Source organism: Anomaloglossus baeobatrachus, chromosome 3 (assembly GCF_048569485.1).
Source record: "Anomaloglossus baeobatrachus isolate aAnoBae1 chromosome 3, aAnoBae1.hap1, whole genome shotgun sequence".
NCBI lineage: Eukaryota > Metazoa > Chordata > Amphibia > Anura > Aromobatidae > Anomaloglossus > Anomaloglossus baeobatrachus.
The window spans coordinates 38,035,551-38,060,554 of record NC_134355.1 but is presented as its reverse complement, the minus strand read 5'-3'; the positions used below and the strand labels follow the sequence as shown (position 1 = coordinate 38,060,554).

General features: G+C 42.7%; 1 protein-coding gene across 1 annotated transcript in view; it reads right to left on the bottom strand.

The window, feature by feature from the left end:
- USH2A (usherin) overlaps window positions 1-25,004 on the bottom strand; it is a 1,098,211-nt gene that overhangs the window by 688,029 nt on the left and 385,178 nt on the right. Inside the window, exons 21-26 of the mRNA XM_075339131.1 lie at window positions 23,168-23,298; window positions 9,024-9,150; window positions 8,655-8,756; window positions 7,411-7,596; window positions 7,200-7,330; window positions 4,048-4,321 (exon numbers count right to left, since the gene is read on the bottom strand). Coding sequence (XP_075195246.1) covers window positions 4,048-4,321; window positions 7,200-7,330; window positions 7,411-7,596; window positions 8,655-8,756; window positions 9,024-9,150; window positions 23,168-23,298 — 951 coding nt within the window. The remainder of the gene's footprint in view (window positions 1-4,047; window positions 4,322-7,199; window positions 7,331-7,410; window positions 7,597-8,654; window positions 8,757-9,023; window positions 9,151-23,167; window positions 23,299-25,004) is intronic.

Here is a 25,004-nt window from a genome sequence, read left to right as displayed (position 1 = left end):
AGCTTCAACATAAAAGCAAAAGTGAACATTTTATATCATGTCAGATTTCAGAATAAAGGCTACTTTACACACTGCGATATCGGTCCTGATATCGCTAGTGTGGGTACCCGCCCCCATCTGTTGCGCGACATGGGCAAATCGCTGCCCGTGCCGCACAACATCGCGCAGACCTGTCACACATACTTACCTGCCGGCGACGTCGCTGTGACCGGCAAACCGCCTCCTTTCTAAGGGGGCGGTCCGTGCGGCGTCACAGCGATGTCACTGAGCGGCCGCCCAATAGCAGCGGAGGGGCGGAGCTGAGCGGGACGTAACATCCCGCCCACCTCCTTCCTTCTGCATAGCAGCCGGGAGGCAGGTAGGAGAGTTTCCTCGTTCCTGCGGCGTCACACGCAGCGATGTGTGCTGCCGCAGGAGCGACAAACTACATCGTTACTGCTGCAGTAACGATAATCGAGAATGGACCCCCATGTCACCGATGAGCGATTTTGCACGTTTTTGCAATGATGCAAAATCGCTCATCGGTGTCACACGCAGCAACATCGCTAATGCCGCCGGATGTGCGTCACAAATTCCGTGACCCCAACGACTCCGCATTAGCGATGTCGCAGCGTGTAAAGCCCCCTTAAGTTGAAGATCACAATTTCTGGCCATTATATGAATTGCATCCAACAATTTTCACCAGTTTTACACATCACCAATTTTCTAAGTAAATATATTTGAAAAGGTGCTATTGATGTGAATTTCTCACCAGACATCTGGAACAACCCATCCAATCCACGAAAAGAAATCAAACCATAGATGTCGATAAATTTAGCTATGTGTAATAAGGAGAAATAACAAGGGGAAAAAGTATTGAGCACGCTTACTGAAATGTATTTAATACTTCGTACAAAAGCCTTTGTTGGTGATAAATCTTCAAGATGCCTCCTATATGGAGAAACTACTGGCATACTTTGCTCAGGTGGGATTTTGGCCCATTCTTCCACACAAACATTATTCACATTCTGAAGGTCTTGTGGGCTCCTTCTATGAACTTCCATAAAACTTTCTATAGGATTCAACTCCGGTGATCAGCTCGGCTATTCTTGCAGCTTTAGTTTCTTTTTCTGAAACCAATTGAGAGTTTCCTTGGCCGTGTGTTTGGGATCATTGTCTTGCTGAAATATCCACCCTTGTTTCATTTTCATGATCCTGGTAGATGTCAACAGCTTTTTATCAAGAATGTCTCGGTAAATTTGGGGTCTAAGGGGAAAACTTTTCTCCTTGCAGAGACCTGACAAACCAGTCTGGCTGCCAGTGAGGGGGTCTTATAGCTGCAATGCCCCTCTGGGAAATATTCAAATTGTCTCTCCAGGGAAGAAGGAAACAAACTCTAGCGCCTATTGGAAGCAGCAATCCTAAAAGTCAAAAGTGGCCCTTTAAAGCTTCTCATACTGCCAGAGCAGATCCCATACTTTTCACTGACGAGGGGCAATCACCCCTCAACACCGTGTCTGCAAATTGAGGTTCTGATCTGGCATAAATCCTTAGTTAGCGAAAAAGCTCATTAAAGGGCCACTTTTGACTCTAAGGGGCACTTTGCACACTACGACATCGCAAGCCGATGCTTGTGATGCTGAGCGCGATAGTCCCTGCCCCCGTTGCAGCTGCGATATCATTGTGATAGCTGCCGTAGCGAACATTATCGCTACGGCAGCTTCACGTGCACTCACCTGCCCTGCGACGTCGCTCTGGCCGGCGACCCGCCTCCTTATTAAGGGGGCGGGTCGTGCGGCGTCACAGCAACGTCACACGGCAGGCGGCCAATAGAAGCGGATGGGGTGGAGCTGAGCAGGTCGTAAACATCCCGTCCACCTCCTTCCTTCCGCATAGCCGGTGTGAGCCGCAGGACGCAGGTAAGGTGATGTTCCTCACTCCTGCGGCTTCACACACAGCGATGTGTGCTGCCGCAGGAACGAGGAACAACATCGAAACATCGGTCCTTCCGAAATTATGGAAATGACCGATGCTACACCGATGATACGATTTGGACGTTTTTGCGCTCCTTAATCGTATCAAAAAGGATTTACACACTACGATATCGACTGCGACGCCAGATGTGCGTCACTTTCTATTTGACCCCACCGACATCGCAGCTGCGATGTCGTAGTGTGCAAAGTGCCCCTTAGGATTGCTACTTCCAATAGGTGGTGCTAGAGTTCATCTCCTTCCCTGGAGAGACAATCGGTACATTTGTTCATTCATCCATGCCTTCAATTACATGAAGTTTGTCAGTGCCATATCTTGAAAAACAGCCCCACACCATGATGTTCCCACCTCCATACTTCACTGTTGGTATGGGGTTTTTGGGTTAATATGTCTTTTGGCCTTCAAACATGGTGTGTATTATGATATCCAAAGAGTTAAATTTTGGTTTCATCTGACAAGACTATATTCTCCCAGTATGTTACAGGCTTGTCTGAATGTTGTTGACCAAACATTAAATGCTCTTGAACCTGCTTTCTGTTCCTCAGTATAGTCTTGCTTGGTGAGCGTGCATGCATGCCATGGGAGCTGAGGACATTACGGTACTTATTGTTTTCATTGAAACAATTGTACCTGTTGTTTCCAGAACTTTCTGTAGCTCTGCACAGGTGGTTCTTGGCACTTGGACAACTGTTCTGATAATTCTTTTCAATTTTCTGTCTGTAATCTTTGTGGGGAGCACCTGGTTGTGGTCGGTTTATGGTTAAATTATGTTATTTCCACTTCTGCATTATGTCTCCAACAGAGCTCACTGGAACCATCAGTAATTTTGAAATTCTTCTGTAACCAATGCCATCAGTATGTTTTGCAACACTAACATTGTGAAAGTCTTGAGACAGCTCACTGGTTTTACCCATCATGAGATGTTTCTTGTGTGGCACCTTGGTAATGAGACAAGTTTTTATAGGCCATCAGTTAAATAAGCCGATATTATGCTTCACTAAGTGGCAGAATTGCTTTCTAATTATTGATAGATTTCAGCTGGTGTCATGACTTTCCATGGCTGTTTGCACATTTTTTTCTTCATGTGTTTAATACTTTTTTACTGTCTCATTTCTCATTAATACACATCACTAAATTAATGGCCATCTATTGTTTGATTTCTTTGCCTGTGTGGAGTAGATGAGTTGTTACCTGGTGAGAAATGTATGTAATTAATCTTAAGAAATATATTAATTTAGAAAATTGGGGACGTGTTCAATACTTATTTTACCTGATATATTATAATATATATATATATATATATATATATATATATATATATATATGTATAACAAGGGAAAAAATAGTTACACATTATCATGGCAGAAATATAACTTACTAATAACACAACTTTTTTGAGGTGTTTAGCATATTAGAATGGCCATTGTAATACATGCCCCGCAACCACGCAACGGCAACCTGTTTATGCTGGATCCTACTCCATACTGCTTCTGTCTGTGCTCCTGAAAACCTACATTTAACATCAGGGAGTGACCCTGAAAGTTTAAAGTTAAATACACTTGTGGCTAATGGGCAAGGTATAGAGTATGACCCAGCATAATGAGGTTGCTGTGGCGTGGCTGCTGGGCATGTATTACGATTGCCATTCTAATATGCTAAATACCTCAAATACCTCCTGCCATGATAGTGTGTGACTGTTTTTTTCTTTGTTATATTATGCATCTCAAACAAGATATGCACGTGTTCACATTATTGGAAATGCAGACAGTCTTTTCCTTTTTTTGATTGATATATATATATATATATATATATATTCACATACACAAATTATAGTTTCACAAGAGATAGATAATGGTCCCAGGGATTAGGATTTTAAAGCTAGACTTCAGATTTTACCATTAGTCCACGAGGAGGGGTAGAAGTGGAGAAAGAGGAATATTTCTCTGATAAGATAAAGTACTAAGTACCTGACATTTGCTTGTACTATTTACTTAAGCAGAGTTGTTAAACATGATAGTGTTCATTTAAGTACTTTAATCAGAACTGACAAACTTTTTCTAAAGTCCATAATCTTACCTTGCTGCATATCAAGTTCTGCAAATAAGATCCGTACAGACTCAGGGACTCCTCCAACATAAACTGGGGTGTTAACCTTTATTTCGAAAGCTTCAGGCTCTATCATCCGTTCCATCAAGTTATTGAGCCGGACATAAAAATGTTTCCCCTCCTTCTGTAATGATAGATGGTTCCATCGACCATCGCAGTATGAAAGCCCGGCCCAAAGGTGGCCTTGTATCAGCGAGGAGTTGCTTTTATATTTTACAATAAGGTTCCCATTATTTAACTGAACCTGTAATAAAAGGAAAATGAATGCAATGTTACCTTATGTATCAAGTGCTATACTTCTACCATCATTGAAATTAGAGGTGTAAAGTGGATTCATACTTAAAAAAATAAATAAATAAAAAGATACTATGAAGTCCAGCCTATAGCTGGTCTTCATAGGATATAATTACAAATCTCATATGAAGTCTAGTCTATGGCTGGTCTTCATACAAATCAATAAATAAAAATATCCTATGAAGTCGAGCCTATGGATAATAAATAGCTCCTATGAAGTCCAGCCTATGACTGGTCTTCATAAGATATAATAAATAAAAAGCTCCTTTGAAATCCAACCTATGGTTGGCCTTCATAGGATACAATAAATAAATATATCCTATGAAGTCCAACCTATGGCTTGTCTTCATAGTATGCAATAGATAAAAAAAAAACTCCTTTGAAGTCCAAATTATGGCTGGTCTTCTTAGGATACAATAAATAAAAACTTCCTTTGAAGTCCAACTTATCGCTGGTCTTCATAGTATACAATAAATAAAAAAACTCCTATGAAGTCCAACCTATGTCTGGTGTTCATAAGATATAATAGGTAAAAAGTTCCTATGAAATCCAACCTATGGCAGGCCTTCATAGGATACAATAAATAAAAATCTCCTATGAAGTCCAGTCTATGGCTGATCTTCATATGATACAATAAATAAAAAGCTCCTATGACGTCTATAGGCTGGACTTCATATGGTACAACAAATAAAAAGCTCCTATGAAGTCCAGCCTACGACTTGTCTTCATAGGATACCATTAATAAGATCTTCCGGAAAAATGCCTGAGTTTCCCATTGACTTCCATTATACTCAGTCATCTAGTTGCGCCCGTCCGAGCGTCCAACTGCTCGTTTCGAGTACCGAGCACCCAGACATGGTAGTGCTTACTCATCATCACTAGTGAATCCAAGTCTTAGCTACAAGAAAGTTCTGTGGTTTTATCTTGAAAGTCCTTTAGTTATGCATCAGTTTAATCATCCGAGGGGAGGAGGATACCTGCACAGATCCGTAGATTGGCCTTATTAATTAAATAAAGCACTCGTTGGAGCAATGACCACAAGGGCAAAGGTGATATTATCCATGATTATGTGTAAGATTTACATCCGCCTTTATCTGCAGCACATATTATTGTATAGCACTTACTTTAATTAATAGGATACAAAATCCAAAACTACAATAGCCGCTTCAGGAAAAAAAGTAATTTTTTTATTTTCAACTGAAACAAATCTATTTCCATCTTTATTTTTTTTTTTTCGTTTAGATACATTTTTGACCAATTTAAGAAAAAAATAATTTTAATCCAAATACTTTCTTATTGTTTATGGAGAAGACTTTTTTTTTAAATATTTACTATCATGAGGGCCAGATTTGCTTGTTTTTGGAAAAAGCATTTTTTTTCCCCCCAGGTCAAGATTTTTTTTTTTCATTTATTTATTTTTTTTATTTTATTGTCAGCATAATCATAAGTTGTAAAATGTATTAATTTAATGAGAAATGTGTAGAATAAATAAATAAACCAGCAAATCATTGATTTTTATTGGGGGGTGGCTTTGAAGGCATGTGCAGTGTGGTATGTTATCTTTGTCATTATTATTTTTTCATTAATATTGTATTTTTGATAAAGGGGGTATACAAGAATCTTTTTCTATTGGCAGGTCTGCTGGCGATTCTACTGCAGTTCCTTCTCTTTTGCTCTGCTCTGTCAACATTGAATCACGGCAGACATCATGTTGATTGACAGCTGGCTCGCTCTAATGCAGCAGGGAACCACCTGTCAATCAATCAACATGATTTCGGTAGTGATGCCCAGTTGACAGAACAGATCAGAAGAGATAGAACTGCCCTGTCTATGTGACGTCACAGGCAGCAGGAAAATCGCTGGTAGTAACCGTCTGTGAGAGCTCTGTGATGGAAGGCATCGTCACAGGGCAGCACTGGCAGGTAATTAGCAACTATAGTATCACTTAGTAAGCACTTAGGGTCATAGGGGAAGAAAAAAAAGTCCCAGATAAGCCCTTTAATGGTCCACAATATGCTTTTTGGGGCTTTATTCTATGCATCCTGTGTTCTTACGTCCTGTTGGGCGTTTCCCGCTCGGCTCTCTAATGGCATCGCCAGTTTTCAGTGAGTCCTGTATTTCACCTGATGTTATTTGTTTGTTTTTCTTTGTAACACGAACAATTTTTCTGGCAGTTGTGGCCAAAATTTTTTTTGGTCTACTTGATCGTGGTTTTTTATATAGAGCCCCTGATTTTCCATTTGTTAATCACAGTTTGAACACTGCTGACTGGTATTATCAATTCCTTGGATATCTTTTTGTATACCTTTCCTGTTTTATACAGTTCAACTATCTTTTCCTGTAAATCCATTTATAATTCTTTTGCTTTCCCCATGACTCACAATCCAGAAATGTCAGTGGCTGTATGAAAGATGCAAGAGTCTGTCTGGATCCCAGAAACTCACTCAGCTTTTATGCACACAAACTGACTACAAGCAAAGAGGTCACATGTGAGGATGTTATCTTTAGTAGCCAATCAAACCCATTTATATCAACTTCTGTGCATGTTATCAGGCCCAAATCACCAGGGTATGTGAACTTTTGATCAGGGTTATTTGGATGTTTTGGCTGTCATTATGATTTAAAAAGAGAAAACACAGTAGTGACAATAAATAGCTTCACCCGACCACTAACCATGATTGGAAAAAAAGATTGTGTGTTATCATTCTTATTCTGCTGGGGTTTGTAAATTTTTGAGCACAACTATATCTGGTCTATGGTCATAAATTACCTGAGAGGTGCCCAGAAGATACAGATAGCTCTGATTTCCCAAGACCAATTGTACATACCAGGATATAATCCGGCCCCTGTGAGTTGTATGTGAAGAGCAGGAGACCTCTCAGCTGGTCAGTTTTGAACATGAAGGATATTTCAATGTCTTTACTATCAGGAAACACATAAGGAGCCAATTCAAGGAAACCTGAAATAATAAAAAGTCAGAGCTATTAGTAAAACCCAGAGTACAGTTCTCGAGCAATCAGAATAGGCAACAAATATTACCAAAGCCTAGAAAATGTGCTCCATCCTCCACAGACTGTGGACAACCCTCCCATTTCTCGTACATGTTGCTTCGTTCCTCAGCTTTATTCCAGTCTAGGAGCCGCCATTCTTTGGGACTCTCACTCTTCTGTATGAATATGTCGCCAAGACAGCCAACAAAACTCTTCTGGATTATTTGCCTGTTACCTGCGATAAATTACATATACTGAAGCAATGGTCTTGGAGAAAAGAAGGAATAGAGGAAGGGAAGAAAGAATGGAAAGGAAAGAAGGAGGAACAATGAAGGAAGGAAAAAAGATAGGAAGGAAGTTATGTAGGTTCTGTTGGGATTAAACTAAGATGTGAGGAAGTAAAAAGAAGGGAAGGAATGGAGGAAGTAGGGTGGAAGGTGGGAGAAAAGAAGGAAGAATGGGAGGAAAGGGGAAGAATGCAAAAAGGAAGGAAGGAGAGATGAAGATAAATACAAGACATGAGAAAGGAAGTAGGGAAGGGGAAAATTCTAAAATAAATTAAAGAGGGAGAAAGTAGGAAGAACGGAAGGATTGGAGTAAGTAAAGGAAAAGGAAGCGAGAAGCAAATGTGAAAGGAAAGAAGAAAGGAGTTAAAGAAGGAAGGATGGATGAAAGAATGTAAGGAGGGAACACGCAAGAAAGAATGAAGGGAGAAAGGATGGAGAGAGAGTACTAAAGAAAAGGGATCAAATGAAGGAAATAAGTGAGAAAGGAAGGAGGGAAGCACAGACTGGGAAAGGAAGGAGGGAATGTAGGAAGAAAGAATTGGCTGAAAAAAGGAGAGGGGAAGCAAGAAAAAAGGAATAGGCAATGTATGGGAGAAAGGAGGGAGGGGAGGAAGAATAATGGGAGGGAGTAAAAGAAGGTCAGACAGGAGAAAGGAAGGAGTTACAATATAGGACAAAAGAAGAAGTGAAGGAAGGATGGAAGGAAGGAGGTGAGGAAGATAGGGAAAGGCGGTAGGCGGGATGGGTAAATAGAGAAAATGGTAGAGTGAAAGTTTAAAAAAGGTAAGGAAGGAGGGAAAAGGAAAAGAAGGAGAGAAAAGGAAAAGAACAGGAAGTAAGGAAGAAAAGAAGGAAAAAAATAAAATGATGCTGGGTGGAGAGGATGGAAGGAATAAAAAAATAATAAGGAAAAAATAAGGCGGCTAGAGAAGATGGAAGGAATAAAAAAAATAATAAGAAAACAATAAGGAAAAGAGAAACAAAGAGAAAGAAAGTTTGTATTTACCAGTGTCCTTTCTTTTAACCAAGAAGGTTGTGGGTAGGCCTCCAACAAACACACCGGTGTTTTCCCCAATAACTGTACCACCGCCTGCGGCAGAGGCAGAACCTTGAGACCGGAAATAAATAGGTCAGTAATACAGATTTCTACAATCAAAACTCACCAATAGAAAGACAATTATGAAGAATCATGTTTCATAGAGCGAGATATTAGTGACATCATAGTGAATGCCCATTTTTGGAAACCAGCAGAAAAGCAGAGTTAATTAATTTATCTAAACTAACACACAGGTTTGAGGGCTATCTCTGACCGACCCTATAAAGAGAAGCTTTAGACAAGAGAAACAATTCTGATCTTAGCGGTTGTCTTCTCTACCTGAATATTTTCCGTCCACAGTTATGGTTCCCGAAGCTTCATTTCTGGTAGCGATGATCTGATGCCACTCCATATCATTGTATAATCTGTTGTTATCATTCGTAGGAGTTATAGCCACTGCCGAATCCTTCAAAGAAAGACAATTTTTTGGATTGTTGTTACATACCTGAAAATTATTCAAGACTCACTGTATATTAGGAGTATTACTACCAAAATTTTCATACTTTTTGAAAGAAACCAATCAAGAACAATTTAAATCCACAACACAACTAATAACAAGTGATTTATACAAATTTACAACAAAATATGACTTTTATTGACTAGTGTCATCTCAGAATCATTCAGACCCTTGATGACAAGCGTCTTTTGTAGTTATTAGAATGTCAATTGGCTCTTATGACCTGCAAATGTGGTGCATAATCAAATACCAAGAATTTTCACCCATTTCCCATGAATAATGTTGTTGAGGTCACTAATATTTTTGGGTTTGTGTGCTGCCACCATCTTCTCCAAATACCAACTAACATTGTCTATGGGGTTTAAGTCAGGCAACTGATGGCCACTCCAGAATTTTCCAAGACTTCTTCTAAAATCAAGCCTTGACGTATTTTGAAATATACTTGTAATCATTGTCCTGTTGAAAGGTCCAATGACACCTTTAAACTTCCTTACAGAAGACATGAAATTTTTGCCTAATACTTGATTATATCCATTTTGTCCTCCTCATGGTGCAGTTTTCCAGTGCCAGAGGAAGCGTCTCTATATTTCACTGGCATCACCAAGCCATTGCCATGCTTTACAGTGGGCATCACTGAGCCACCGCCATGCTTCACTGTAGGCATCAATGAGCCACCACCATGCTTCTCTGTAGACATCATTGAGTCACTGTCACGATTCTCTGTAGGCATTACTGAGTTATCAACGAGAAGAAAAAACACAAATATCCAGCTTATCTGTGGAGGATTCCAGCATGCACGGATCAAGACACTCTGACCTTTCAGACCTATGACTCAGAGGTATATCTGTAAAAGGAAGAATACAATATACACTGAAAAGAAAAACTTGCATACAGGGAAGCATGGCGGTAGCTCAGTAATGCCTACAGTGAAGCATGATTGTGGCCTTGTGATATGTAAAGTAAAGCATGGTGGCAGCTCCATGATACCTACAGTGAAGCATGAAGGTGGCTCTGTGATACATAAAGTAAAGCATGGTAGTGGCTTGGCGATGCCTACAGTGAAGCATGATGGTGGCTCTGTAATACGTAAAGTAAAGCATGGCGGCTCAATGATGCCTACAGTGAAGCATGACAGTGGCTCAGTGATACATAAAGTAAAGCATGGTAGTGGCTTGGCGATGCCTACAGTGAAGCATGATGGTGGCTCTGTGATACGTAAAGTAAAGCATGGCAGCTCCATGATGCCTACAGTGAAGCATGACAGTGGCTCGGTGATACATAAAGTACAGAATGCTGGTGGTTCAGCGATGGCTACAGTGAAGTATGGTGATAACTCAGTAATGGAAAAAAGGGGAGGATCCAGCTTCCGGATTATAGTAAAATATTTCAAGCTTTATTTCCAAAAAATAATAAAATATCAGCAAAACAGTACAAGGGGTCAGGCTTGATAAAGAACGCAGGCTGCGTTTGAAACGCGTTGCCACACTTGGGCTCCCTCACCCCTTGTACTGTTTTTCTAATATTTTATTAATTTTTGGAAATAAAGCTTGAAATATTTTACCACAATCCGGAAGCTGGATCCTCCCCTTTTTTCCATTACTGAGTTATCACCATACTTCACTGTAGCCATCGCTGAACCACCAGCATTCTGTACTTTATGTATCACCGAGCCACTGTCATGCTTCACTGTAGGCATCATGGAGCTGCCATGCTTTACTTTACGTATCACAGAGCCACCATCATGCTTCACTGTAGGCATCGCCAAGCCACTACCATGCTTTACTTTATGTATCACCGAGCCACTGTCATGCTTCACTGTAGGCATCATTGAGCCGCCATGCTTTACTTTACGTATTACAGAGCCACCATCATGCTTCACTGTAGGCATCGCCAAGCCACTACCATGCTTTACTTTATGTATCACAGAGCCACTGTTACGGGGGGCTGTCTGATAATAACCGAAAGGAGTATCAGACAGTCAGGGTCCACCGTGCAAAGACTTTGCTGCAGACTATGGCAGAGTGCAATACCTCTGTTAACTCACAGAAGGATATAATAAGTAAGTAAAGCAATTCCTCCCTTACTTGGAGGGTGTGTGGAATGATCTCTGTTAACAATCACAGAGACAAAGGCAATGTGTGCGAAATGGCACCTACCTAGGTCCGCTCTTCTAGTGGTGCAAAAGAGACGAACAGCAGCGTAAGCCGCACAAAGCTCCTACCTGCGTTCGCTCCACTAGTGTGCGAGGACACGAACCACTAGATATGGCACCTGCCTAGGTCCGCTCTTCTAGTGGTGCAAAAGAGACGGACAGCAGCATAAGCCGCACAAAGCTCCTACCTCTGTTCGCTCCCCTAGTGTGCGAGGATACGAACAACTGCCAGACGCAGTATAAGGAACGTTACCCTAGCGGCAACGTCCACCTACGAGTAGAATCACAAGGCCCAGCCAGACCATGTGCCTCAGGCACCTGCCTATGTCCGCTCCCCTAAGAGGTAAGGATACGGACAGCAGCCGAAGCTGTAAGGTATAAGAACGCTACCCTGCCGGTAGCGCTCACCTAGCATAGACAGAGGAATGCCTAGAGGAACGCGCACAGAGCGTCTACTCATATGCATGAACCAAGAGGACTGAGCACCATGCGGCGTGTGTCAGGGTCTTATATAGACTCTGTGCCTCATCCAAGATGGAGGACACCAGAGCCAATCCGCTGCCAGAACGACAGGAGTGACGTCATGCTGGCCTATCACCGAGCAAGACGTCACAAGCACATGACCAGCGACCAATCGGCATAGAAGGTGTCAGAGACATGTGACCTCGTGTCAGCGATGATGTCACCCACACATGTGCAATGGCTCCAAGATTGGACTTAGTCTCCGGCGCTCGCACATGTGCAGTAGCAAGAAATCTGGACTTAGTCTCCAGCGCTCGCACATGTGCAGTAGCACGAAATCTGGACTTAGTCTCTAGCGCTCGCACATGTGCAGTAGCACGAAATCTGGACTTAGTCTCCAGCGCTCGCACATGTGCAGTAGCAAGAAATCTGGACTTAGTCTCCAGCGCTCGCACATGTGCAGTAGCAAGAAATCTGGACATAGTCTCCAGTGCTCGCAGCAACCGTAACAGCCACCTTCATGCTTCACTGTAGGTATCATGGAGCTGCCACCATGCTTTACTTTACATATCACAAGGCCACAATCATGCTTCACTGTAGGCATTACTGAGCTACCGCCATGCTTCCCTGTATGCAAGTTTTTCTTTTCAGTGTATATTGTATTCTTCCTTTTCCAGATATACCTCTGAGTCATAGGTCTGAAAGGTTGCAGTTCTCTTTAATTGCTCCACAGAACAGAATCCCAAACCTTCTGTGGCTTGTTTATGTGGGTTTTAAGCATATATGTGTATTGGAATTTGGACATGGAGATCTTCAGAGTTTACTATGCACCTTATTGTGCAGTATCTGCTGACACCAGATCTTGCTGCAGATCTTTTTTAGTCTCTCGAGGGTTTTTGAACAATAGCCTCCATAAAGAACTTGGTGACAGCTAGTGGTTAGAGATGAGTGGATCGTAGATTCAAACTTACCAAGTACATGAGATTTTACCTGGAAACTGAATTTTCATTACAACTATTTTAAGGGCTTATCTGAGACTATTTTCTTCTCATATTTGCCTTAGAATTTACAGGCAGGTAATTACCACCTACCTTCTCTACCCGGTGTCAATCTTTGCCGGTACAAAGTGGTCACAGGCAGCTCCTGACAGTGATTCTGTAGCTTTCTCTAACTTTACATCTTCTCTTTGACGGGGCATGCTGATTGACAGACATGATTGACAGACAGCTCCGCACTGACTAACTGCGGGGAGCCAGTTGTCAATCAGCATGATGTTTGCAGTTACGCCCCATTGACAGGAAAGCCCAGGAGATGAGAGCTGCACTGTTGACATGAGGTCAAATGAAGCAGCAGAATTACAGAGAGGTAGCAAATACCTCTCTGTCAGCTCTTAGCCCCAATAAAGAAATGTAAACAGTCCCAGATAGCCCTTTAATCTCTGTCTATTGAATGTTCCTTTTTATGCTCTGGGATCTACAAGAAGAAGAATTCTAAAGAGCTCCATTAATTTTATTTCGATTAAAGAGATTTTGCGTTATTTCATACTGAAGGCCTATCCCCAAGACAGGCCATTAATGTTAATCGGGTCAAGCCACAGAAACCCAATAATCCACGGGACTCCAGGGCCTCCAACGTTATGATATCATGATGTGCATACCTGGGGCCTCGCAGGCCTGATAGGTAACTTGTTTTCTTTTGTAGATTTCTATAATTGCGCGTTCTAGGGTTAAAACCCTAGTGCACGGTGAAGATGGACGTGTGCATTGCCTAAAGAGCGAAAGGCAAGAGAGAATTGTAAAGAGAACTGACTAGGGGGATGAACAGGTGAGCTATCCCCAAAACAGACCATTAATGTTTCATTGTGTCAAGCCACAGAAACCCAACAATCCACAGGACTCCAGGACCTCCAACGTTATGATATCATGATGTGCACGACCCCTAAGGTCAATGCACGTTATGATATCAAAATGTGAATTGTGACATTATGACGTGAGTGCCTACTCACCACTTGAAATCCAGAAGCACAGTGAAAATGGACATGTGTGTTGCCTAAGAAGCGAAAGGCAAGAAAGAACTGTGAAGAGAACTGACTAGGGGGGTGAACAGGTGAACTATCCCCAAGACAGGCCATTATTGTTTCATTGAGTCAAGCCACAGAAACTAAACAATCCACAGGACTCCAGGGGCTCCAACGTTATGATATCATGACGTGTGCCACCCCTGAGGTCAATGCACTTTATGATATCATAATGTGAATTGTAACATCATGACGTGAGTGCCTACTTGCCACTTGAAACCCTGGTGCACGGTGAAGATGGACGTGTGTGTTGCCTAAAGAGTGAAAGGCAAGAAAGAACTGTGAAGAGAACTGACTAGGGGGATGAACAGGTGAGCTATCCCCAAGACAGGCCATTAATGTTTCATCAGATCAAGCCACAGGAACCCAACAAACACAGGACTCCAGGGCCTCCAAAGCTATGATATCATGATGTGCACCACCCTTGAGCTCAATGCACGTTATGATATCAAATTGTGAGTTGTGCCATCACGACGTCAGTGCCTACTCGATTCTTGAAACCCTGGTGCATGGTGAAAATGGATGGGTGTGGTGCCTAAAGAGTGAAATGCAAGAAAGAACTGTGAAGAGAACTGACTAGGGGGATGAACAGGTGAGCTATCCCCAAGACAGGCCATTAATGTTTCATCGGATCAAGCCACAGGAACCCAACAAACCACAGATCTCCAGGGGCTCCAACGTTATGATATCATGATGTGCACCACCCCTGAGGTCAATGCACTTTATGATATCATAATGTGAATTGTAACATCATGACGTGAGTGCCTACTTGCCACTTGAAACCCTAGTGCATGGTGAAGATGGACGTGTCCGTTGCCTAAAGAGTGAAAGGCAAGAAAGAACTGTGAAGAGAACTGACTAGGGGATGAACAGGTGAGCTATCCCCAAGACAGGCCATTAATGTTTCATCGGGTCAAGCCACAGAAACCCAACAAACCACAGAACTCCAGGGGCTCCAACGTTATGATATCATGATGTGCACCACCCTTGAGGTCAATGCACGTTATGATATTAAAATGTGAATTGTGACATCATGACACGAGTGCCTACTCGGTTCTTGAAACCCTAGTGCATGGTGAAGATGGACGTGTGCGTTGCCTAAGTAGCAAAAGGCAAGAAAGAACTGTGAAGAAGACTAACTAGGGGGTTGAACAATGAGCTGTGAGTTAAGTGGTATGTTTTTTTTCACCCTTTCCTAATTTTCAAGAAAATAGTAAAATGGTGGAATGCCAGCTGGTGTTTTGCTGAATTTACAAGAGGCTCAAGCCACCCAAATGTAGCCCAACAGAATCCATATTTTTTTGTAAAATTCAAGAATTTAATTAGGCTCAAACAGATTTGCCCATTTCTACAACCTATATGCACGGGTTTGCGTCGAAAAACACCAAGAACAATAACTTTTTCTCTAATCCTCGTTCGGACCCTGGGTTACCTCCTGTAATAAGTAAAACTTTTCTATCTATTGCTTCCAAATTAAAACCGAAGTAACGGCCGTCCCTTCGCATGCAATTCTCTTCTCTTTAGCTTTATTTAAACATTTCACATTTCACAAACATGCATTTCATTATTGTAGTTTAATAATTAAAACCAGAACTGGTGTCATGCCCAATTAATGTGCCCTGGTACTATGCCCATTAGTTTCTCCATTAGTGAATTCAACAATACTAATGGGATTACGAGCATGAGATGCTAATTGGGCGTGACATAAGAAACTGGCTTACTTCTTGGCATACCCTTGCTAATGATGAAATTAATGAGCATTTTATTAAATGCTGTCTCATCAAAGTGTCCTTAGTTAGCGTTAAAATTGTTACAAATGATGCAGCATTCTAAATACTGTATTAGAAACACCGAGCAGATCGCTCATCCTCCCAATGATGGCCCGGTCTACGATTCACTCGTCACAGCTATCTTTTTCGCTTTCTTTCAGAGAATCCAACATGTCCACACATTACAGACAACCCAATGATTCCAATAAGCACCAGGTAGTGATTCATGTCTCCTGTGATGGCGCTACAGGGAATTTGAATTCTCAAGTAACCCTACAAATAATCTAATTGTTGGATGTTGGAGGTTCCAGCAGTAACGGGCACACCCGGGCAAGTACCAGGGCCCTAGACTGTCGGTGGGGCCCACTCAGAGGTGGTGATGCATTCTGTAGCCTCCAGGCTGAGTTCCGGGGACCACAGTACTCTGGCCTGCAGCCGCAGGGCTGCCTGGCCCTTTAAATCCACACTTGTATGCAGCGTTCACTTCTTAATGCTGCATGCAGGGGCATTAAAGTTCGTCTGTGTGCAGAGCTAGTGCACGATGTGCTGCGCTCCCATCCCACAGATGAAGAGAGGAGTCGCAGTGTTGTCAGTGTCCCACTGGTTCCGAGCTGTATGCTGCCCCCACTCTAGTGCTGTATGCTTCTAAGAGCTGTATGTCCCCCACCCCAGTGCTGTATACCCCCCAGATCTGGGGGTCCAAAAGGTAAGGGGGCCACTTCCACCTCGAAAGCAGGTGAAATTGTACATTATTATGAGCTATTGGACTGCAAAGGGTACAAATATTCTTCTTGCCTAGTGGCCTCTTTCTGTCTGGGTCTGCGCATGCTTCCAGCTGTCTAATATTGAACCCCTCATCCCGCAAGCACATGTAATTTATTTTAACAAAACACTGATAGAATAAAAGTTTGTCCTCTGACCTTTAAGTTGTTTCAGCTTTTTGCTGAAATCTAATAAAAACTAAAAAAAATATACATTGTTGTAATATTTTTTACCTTTTATTTTGTATTCCATTTTTTATGTAACTATCATATTAGCCTAGACCTAAACCTAGCCCTAACCCTAGTTCTAATGCACACCCTAACCCTGGCCCTATGTTACGGGGGGACCGGCAGATTAGGACCAGGGGGTATATATCCTAATCGCCAGTCGGGGCCCACCGTGCTCCAGATGACAAAGGAGCTGCTGGCACCTGAGGGTTAGGCGGAGACTATAGAGCTGGATGGCTCTGAGATAACCCAGGAACTCTGGGAACCGGTCACGTGTGTTGGGACACGTCAGACCGGACGACAACCCGATTAGCGTTTTGGTGCACCTAGCGCTACACCAACCACGTGTGCAGGAAACACGTCAGGCCGGGTGGTAACCAGGTAGCGTTGACCGGAAGACCGCCACGAAAGCGCCCTGTCGGCCACGTGTGTAGGACACGTCAGGCCGAGCGGTCCTCCGATTAGCGTTTCTGGCCACCTCTCGACTGGCCACGTGTGTGTAGGACACGTCAGGCCAGATGGGTACACCAGTAGCGTTGACCGGGAAGCCGAGGAGGATAAGGAACACCCTGTTAACTCCACAGAAGTCCTGGGGTACGCTGTCCGTGCGCGTAGGGGGCACAACCGGACAGGTGGCGCAGCAGGTGCGTTGTCCGTGTGCGTAGGGGGCAAAATCGGACAGGTGGCGCAGCAGGTGCGTTGTCCGTGTGCGTAGGAGGCACAATCGGACAGGTGGCGCAGCAGGTGCGTTGTCCGTGTGCATAGGGGGCACAATCGGACAGGTGGCGCAGCAGCCGCAGCCCAGTTAACGCCACTGGGCTGCTATAGCAAGACTGGAACGGCAGGAGGGAAGCACGGCGCCTGACCCTGATGTGCCGAGCCACGAATCTTGGCGTGACAGGCACCGTTCGCCTAACCCTACCTACCGCTTCCCAACATAGGCTTATGCCGCAATGAGGCTCTAACATGGAGGTGTGCTCTGACTGAGCAAAAGTGAAGACTGCGCCCCTCCATGTTGTCTCCAGCCCCTTTTATAACCTGGGTCCGCCCCCAAACCCAGGGTGGAACCACCAAGGTCCAATAGCAGAGTGCCATGTCATCAGTGACGTCACATGCGACCTATCCGGAACCGCCTCGTCATTGATGACCTCATGGCAGCCACGCCCCAAACACTTCACCAGTCATTGTCTGACGACAAATACTGAGGTGCCAGATCATAGGGGCGGACCTCTGCGAGCCAGTCCGGAGTTGCCACGTCATCAGGACATCTGACACCCTCTGCCCTATCAGGGCCTGCCACCTCACGGACATGCTCAGTGAGGTCCTTACCGGACCTAGCCTCTGGTGCACTAAGTGCCTGAGCATGCCCAGTAGCCTGAGCAACGGGCTCAGAAAGCAGACTATCAGTTTGAGCATGCTCAGTAGGCACATCCCAGAACTTAGACACAGCACGAAGTCCAAGTACCTGTGCAAAGAGGCTGTTAGGGTTAATTGTGGGAGCATGCTCAGTAGCCTGAACTGAGGACTTAGTCTCAGACATAACACAATCAGGCTGAGCATGCTCACTAGGCAAAACACCGGGCTTAAACTCTGGCTGGGGTAAATCGGCGCACGCATGCGCACTTGCCGCCTCTCCACACTTAGACGTGGTGGAAGGAACAGCCAACTGGACGACCCGAGGCACGGCCAAGAACGGCAGCCGGCGCCTGGGCGCAACAGGAACCGCAGCAGGCTGCTTGCGGCTATGGCGGCGCCGGTTCGTAACACCCTAATCCTAGTTCTAACCCTCACCCTAAACCTAGCCCTAACCTTAATTCTACCCCTAAACCTAGCCTTAACCATAGCCTCAACCCTAGTTCTTAAGCCTGCTTTTCACGTTGCAATTTCGCATACGATTTCGTATGCGATTTGCAACGCCCCCATCGTATGTGTGGCACGTTCAATTTGTTGAACGTGCCGCACATACGATTAACCCCCCGTCACACGTACCTACCCGTCCATACGACCTCGATGTGGGCGGCGAATGTCCACTTCCTGGAGTGGGAGGGACGTTCGGCGTAACATCGACGTCACGCGGCAGCCGGCCAATAGAAGCGGAGGGGCGGAGCTGAGCGGGACGTAAACATCCCGCCCACCTCCTTCCTTCCGCATTGTGGACCTGGAGCCGCAGGACGCTGGTAAGATCTGTTCATCGTTCCCGGGGTGTCACACACTGCAATGTGTGCTGCCTCGGGTACGATGAACAACCTGACGTGCAATTCTAGAGACAGGTACGATGTGTATGTGATGAACGTTTTAACGTTCAATCGCAATCGGACGTCGCTGTCACACACTGCAATGTACCTTACAATGCCGGATGTGCGTCACTTACCACGTGACCCCGCCGACACATTGTAAGATACATTGCAGCGTGTAAAGCAGGCTTAACTCTCATTCTAAACGTAGACCTAATCCTAATTCTAACCCTCACCCTAAACATAGTCTTAAAACTAGTTTTAGCCCTCATCCTAACCCTAGATCTAATACTAATTCCAACCCTCACTCTAAACCTAGCCTTAACTATAGCCCCAACCTTAGTTCTAATTTTCATCCTAAACCTAGCACTAACCCTAATTATAACCCTCACCCACGACCTAAACCTAGCCTTAACCCTAGACCTAACCCTAGTTCTAACCCTCACCCTAAACCTAGCCCTAATCCTAGTTCTAACCCTCACTGTAACCCTAGCACTAACCCTAATTCTAACCCTCCCCCTAAACCTAGCCTTAACCCTAATTCTAACTATCACTTTAACCCTAGCACTAACCTTAATTCTAAACCTCATCCTAAACATAGCCTTAACCCTTATCCTAGTTATAACTCTCACCGCAAACTGAGCCCTAACCCTAATTCTAACCCTCACCCTAAACCTAGTCCTAACCCTAGTTCTAACCCTCACCCTAACCCTAGCACTAACCCTAAGTCTAACTCTCACCCTTAACCTAGACTTAACCCTAGCCCTTACCCTAGTTATAACTCTGACCTCAAACCAAGCCCTAACCCTAGTTCTAACCCTCACCCTAAACCTAGCCTTAACCCTAGCCCTAAACCTAGTTCTAACCCTTACCTTAAACCTAGCCAATCCTAGACCTGAAGGAGAAATATTGTGCCCCCTCCCTAAATCGGGTCCCCTGTGACCCCCAATACTATGCCACTTTCCCTTTTAAAAATATAAGGATAAAAGTCATTAACTTTTCTGACATCTACATATGTTCTCTCTCATTATTATCATTATTATTGTTATTGGTGACTGTATATTTCACTGTCACGACTGCATTATAATATACATCATTTCACATTTCACTTTCCAGTATATTAGGCATTTTTCCAAATTTTTTCTCACATTTTTTCATAGAATTCTAGAAAACGTTGTGCTTTTATTTGTCGTCCGTTAACCCTTAGGCCTCAGTGTCCTGGAAGTGTGAGATAAGTGGTGGATACATTGATCAACATCAGTGCAATCCCAACAATAGACCCGTGGTCTCACTGACCGCAGGCGAACAGAGACTTGTGTCTAGAGGTAAGAGAGGAAAATCTAGTAGAGAATTACTTGTTAAGAAGTGGAAAGATAAAGATGAAGACAAAGCAGTAATGTATAAATCCACTTGCTGTTATCCTCTTCTGCCACTCTCGGCTAATATTTTCCTCCTCACAACATTTTTTTAAAGTTTTCCCCTAAATTAATACATTTTATCTTCATGTCAAAATGTCTGCGCGGATATATTTTATAATATATCCTAATAGGAGTCTGGGCTTTTTTTTTGGGGGGGCCATAGATTTCCTCCATAGAGAGATTTATTAAAAATCTTACATGATGGATTCTTGAAGTCACCACTAGAGGGAGTGCAGGAGCTTTCTAGGTATTATTTATACATTAAGCCCAATAACATGTCTGCAATAGGCCCCTGGGTTCCCCCTAGTGGTGGCTGCAGGCACTAAGAAGTTCATATTTTAAATCTGTCTCTGCAAGAAATTTGGAGCTTTGTATCAGAAAAATAATCTAAGTTAATGCTTAGTCATGACCAAGACATTTGCATTCACTGGATGGTAAGAACTATTCCTTTGAATTTTTGTTATCAAAAGGTGTTGTCCTGCAAACAAAGTACATTTTAATAAATAGATATTGGAAGAATAATAAGTTCAACAATTGGATTTGTTAAAATAAAATGTTCCTGTGCTGAGATAATCTTACAAATGTGCCCCTTTTATATACTGCGTTATATTTGGTAAGGTCAACCATGCAGAACTATGGCATTCACATACCATAGCTCCTGGCCAGGGTGACAAACATAAGTCACTTATGACATGGGGGTACGCAAACAACACAGCAGGAGCTCAGATCTGCTGCTTTTTGTGACATAACACATTTTGCTGCCTGTTTTATCACAGGAGTGAGAGTTTCTGCCATGTCACTGGCCATGTAAGCTCATCATTGTAAATTAAATCAATGACTTAAGTGAGTTTTATGGCCACTGAAGCTCCTACATTAGTGACTTGATTTACGATGCGCTCAGAAGTCTCAGCATAAACACACACTCCTGTGATAAAACAGGCAGGTAAATGTGTTACCTCACAGAAAGCAGCAACTGTGTGGCCAGAATATTCACTTATTCTTTATTAGCTGGCCAGAAGCTTTGGCATGTGCAAATCATGCACTCCAACAGCTCTGTTTGGTCGGACTCGCAGATAACACAGTACATAGCTGGGGCACATTTTTAAGATTATTGTAGCACAGGAACAGTTTATTAACACATCCAGTTGCAGAACTTATTATTTTAAGAGCTGTTGATTAAAATGTACTTAGAAAAAACCCTTAGGTATCTATCCCTCTATCTATCTATCTATCTATCCACTGTATCTATCCATCTCATATCAATTACATATCCCTCTATGCATCTATCTGATATATGTAACAAACATGATTATAACTATATACCGTATTATCTCAAAAATATTTTCTATTAGATAGTATCAATATCTATTATGTAATATTATATTTGTTTGACTGATATGATTAAGCATTTACAATATTTCAAATATATTCTCTGTACATCTACCTATCTGTCCTTCTATTTATTATCTATCTATCCCCTCTATTTATCTATCTATCCAATTAGCTATCTATCCATCTATCTATCTATCTATCTATCTATCTATCCTTCTATCTATCTATATCTATTTATCTATCCCTCTATCTATCTATCTATCTATCTATCTATCTATCTATGTATCTATCTATTATCTATCTATCATCTACCCTTCTAGCTATCCATCTATCCCTATTTTTATCTATCAATCTATCTATCCTTGTAGCTATCTATCTATTATCTATCCAGCTTCAATTCTATCTATACATCTATCTATCTATCTATCATCAACCCTTCTATCTATCTATCCCTCTATCCATTATCTATCTATCTATCTATCTATCATCTATCTATCTATCTATCTATCTATCCCTCTATCTATCTATCCATCTATCTATCTATCTATCTATCTATCTATCTATCTATCTATCTATCTATCCCTCTATCTATCTATCTATCCCTCTATCTATCTATCTATCTATCCCTCTATCCCTCTATCTATCTATCTATCTATCTATCTATCTATCCATCTACCTATCTATCCCTCTATCCCTCTATCTATCTATCTATCTATCTATCTATCTATCTATCTATCTATCCCTCTATCTATCTATCTATCTATCTATCTATCTATCTATCTATCTATCCCTCTATCCCTCTATCTATCTATCCCTCTATCTATCCCTCTATCTATCTATCTATCTATCTATCCCTCTATCTATCTATCCCTCTATCTATCTATCTATCTATCTATCTATCTATCTATCTATCTATCTATCTATGCCTCTATCTATCCCTCTATCTATCTATCTATCTATCTATCCTTCTATCTATCCTTCTATCTATCGTATCTATATGACTATATCTATCAATTCCAGGCGTCCACACAACACAGATATCATTTTGTAGTGATTGAAGCACTAGCTGCATTGACATAATACAATTATTATAACCCGGTGACATCAATTGATCTTTTCTCCTCCAGAGACTCGGTAGAACCTTCCCTTATTAATTACATTGATACATAATCTAGTAAATATTTACAGTTTCATGAACTCTATAAAAAATAGTAACCCCCCGACTACAATGAAACACTTATAAACACTAAGATATTAGCAAGGTCAACATATTCCTACACCGGCCGCTCTTACCCATAAATTGTGAAGTTCTAGTAAATAGATAACTAATTAAATTGGAAAGAGCCTAAGGTGTTTCAATAGTTCTTTCCCAAAGAACTTCAATCTTCAAAGGTTTTAAAGAACCCATTAACCTGGATCAATAGGAAAAATGGAAACAGCGAATGCCTCATCATCTTAAACCATTAAATGCACAAGATGCCTTTGGGATGGTTGATAGAGATCTTTTTTTCACCAGTTTGCTCATTACTCTACCTGTGGATCAAAAAGGAAGTAAGGACGTCCATTCCTTATTTGAAGCACAATGTATTCTTCTTGCTTTCCAGCTGACACAGCACACAGAATCAAGCCCTCCGCTGCCTTTGTTCTGAATTGTACTTTAATACCTATTGAATATAAAGGGGGTGGAGGGTTATACTCGTCAACAACAGAAATAGTCAGTTTATAACTCGACTTATTGGAGCTCATGTGAATACAGTGAATATGCAGAAGTCATACATGAAAATGTGAAGTTACACAAGTGAAAAGTTCTACAACTTTATAGTATACGGGTTGTAGTACCCGGCGTTACCCGGGATAGTAACTGTCCCTCTGGCTCTCTCCCACTCTCCCTCTCTGTCTGTCTCTGTCTGTCCCTGTCTGTGTCTGTCTCTGTCTGTCTTTCTGTCTCTGTGTCTGTCTCTATCTGTCTGTCTCTTCCTCTATCCATCTCTCTCTATGTCTCTATCTGTTTTTATGTCTAGCTCTTTCTCTGTCTGCCTCTCTCTGCCTGTCTGTGTCGGTCTGTCAATGTCAGTTTCTCTCTGTCTCTCACTCTATGTCTCTCTCCCTCTATCCATATCTCTGTCTCTCTGTCTGTCTCTCTCTGTCTGTCTCTCTATCCATCTGTCTCTCTATCCGTCTGTCTCTCTATCCGTCTGTGTCTCTATCCATCTGTCTCTCTATCCATCTGTCTCTCTATCCATCTGTCTCTCTATCCATCTGTCTCTCTATCCGTCTGTCTCTCTATCCATCTGTCTCTCTATCCATCTGTCTCTCTATCCGTCTGTCTCTCTATCCGTCTGTGTCTCTATCCGTCTGTCTCTCTATCCGTCTGTGTCTCTATCCATCTGTCTCTCTATCCGTCTGTCTCTCTATCCGTCTGTGTCTCTATCCGTCTGTCTCTCTATCCGTCTGTGTCTCTATCCATCTGTCTCTCTATCCGTCTGTCTCTCTATCCGTCTGTGTCTCTATCCGTCTGTCTCTCTATCCGTCTGTCTCTCTACCCATCTGTCTCTCTACCCATCTGTCCGTCTCTCTCTTTCCCTGTCTGTCTCTGTTTCTTTCTGTGTGTGTCTGTCTCTGTCTGTCTATCTCTGTCTGTCTGTCTCTTTCCCTGTCTGTCTCTGTTTCTTTCTGTGTGTGTCTGTTTCTGTCTATCTATCTCTGTCTGTCTGTCTCTTTGTATCTCTCTGTCTCTGTTTATCTGCCCATCTCTCTCTGTCACTGTCTGTCTCTCTCTGCCTGTCTTTCTTTGCCTGTCTCTGTCATTTTCTGTCTGTCCTCTCTCTGTCTGTCTCTCTCTGTCTGTTTCTCTGTCGCTCTCTCTCTCTGTCGGTCTCTCTATCCATCTGTCTCTTTCTCTGTGTGTCTCTCTGCCTCTCTCTCTATCACTCTGTGTCTCTCTGTCTGTCTCTCCCTGTCTGTCTCTCTGTCTGTCTGTCTCTTTCCCTGTCTGTCTGTCCTTGTCTGTCTCTCTCTATCCGTCTCTGTCTCTCTGTCTCTGACTGTCTTTATCTTTCTGTCTCTCTCAGGCTGTCTGTCTTTCTGTCTCTGTCTGTCTCTCTCTCTGTCTCTCTGCCTGTCTCTGTCTTTCTGTTTCTCTCTCTACCTCTGTTTGTCTCTCTCCATCTCTCCACCTATATCATATCACCTTACACATAAGCTTCTTATACTAAGAATGTCCTTTGTTGCCTATAGCAACCAATCACATCTCTTATTAATGACCTGTAGCTTCCAGCTCCATTCACTTTAATGTAAACCGTTTTTCTGTCAAATAACTGTAAAGTGTGGGGTTAAATTTTCCCCTCAAAACAAAGTCTATGAAGTTCCC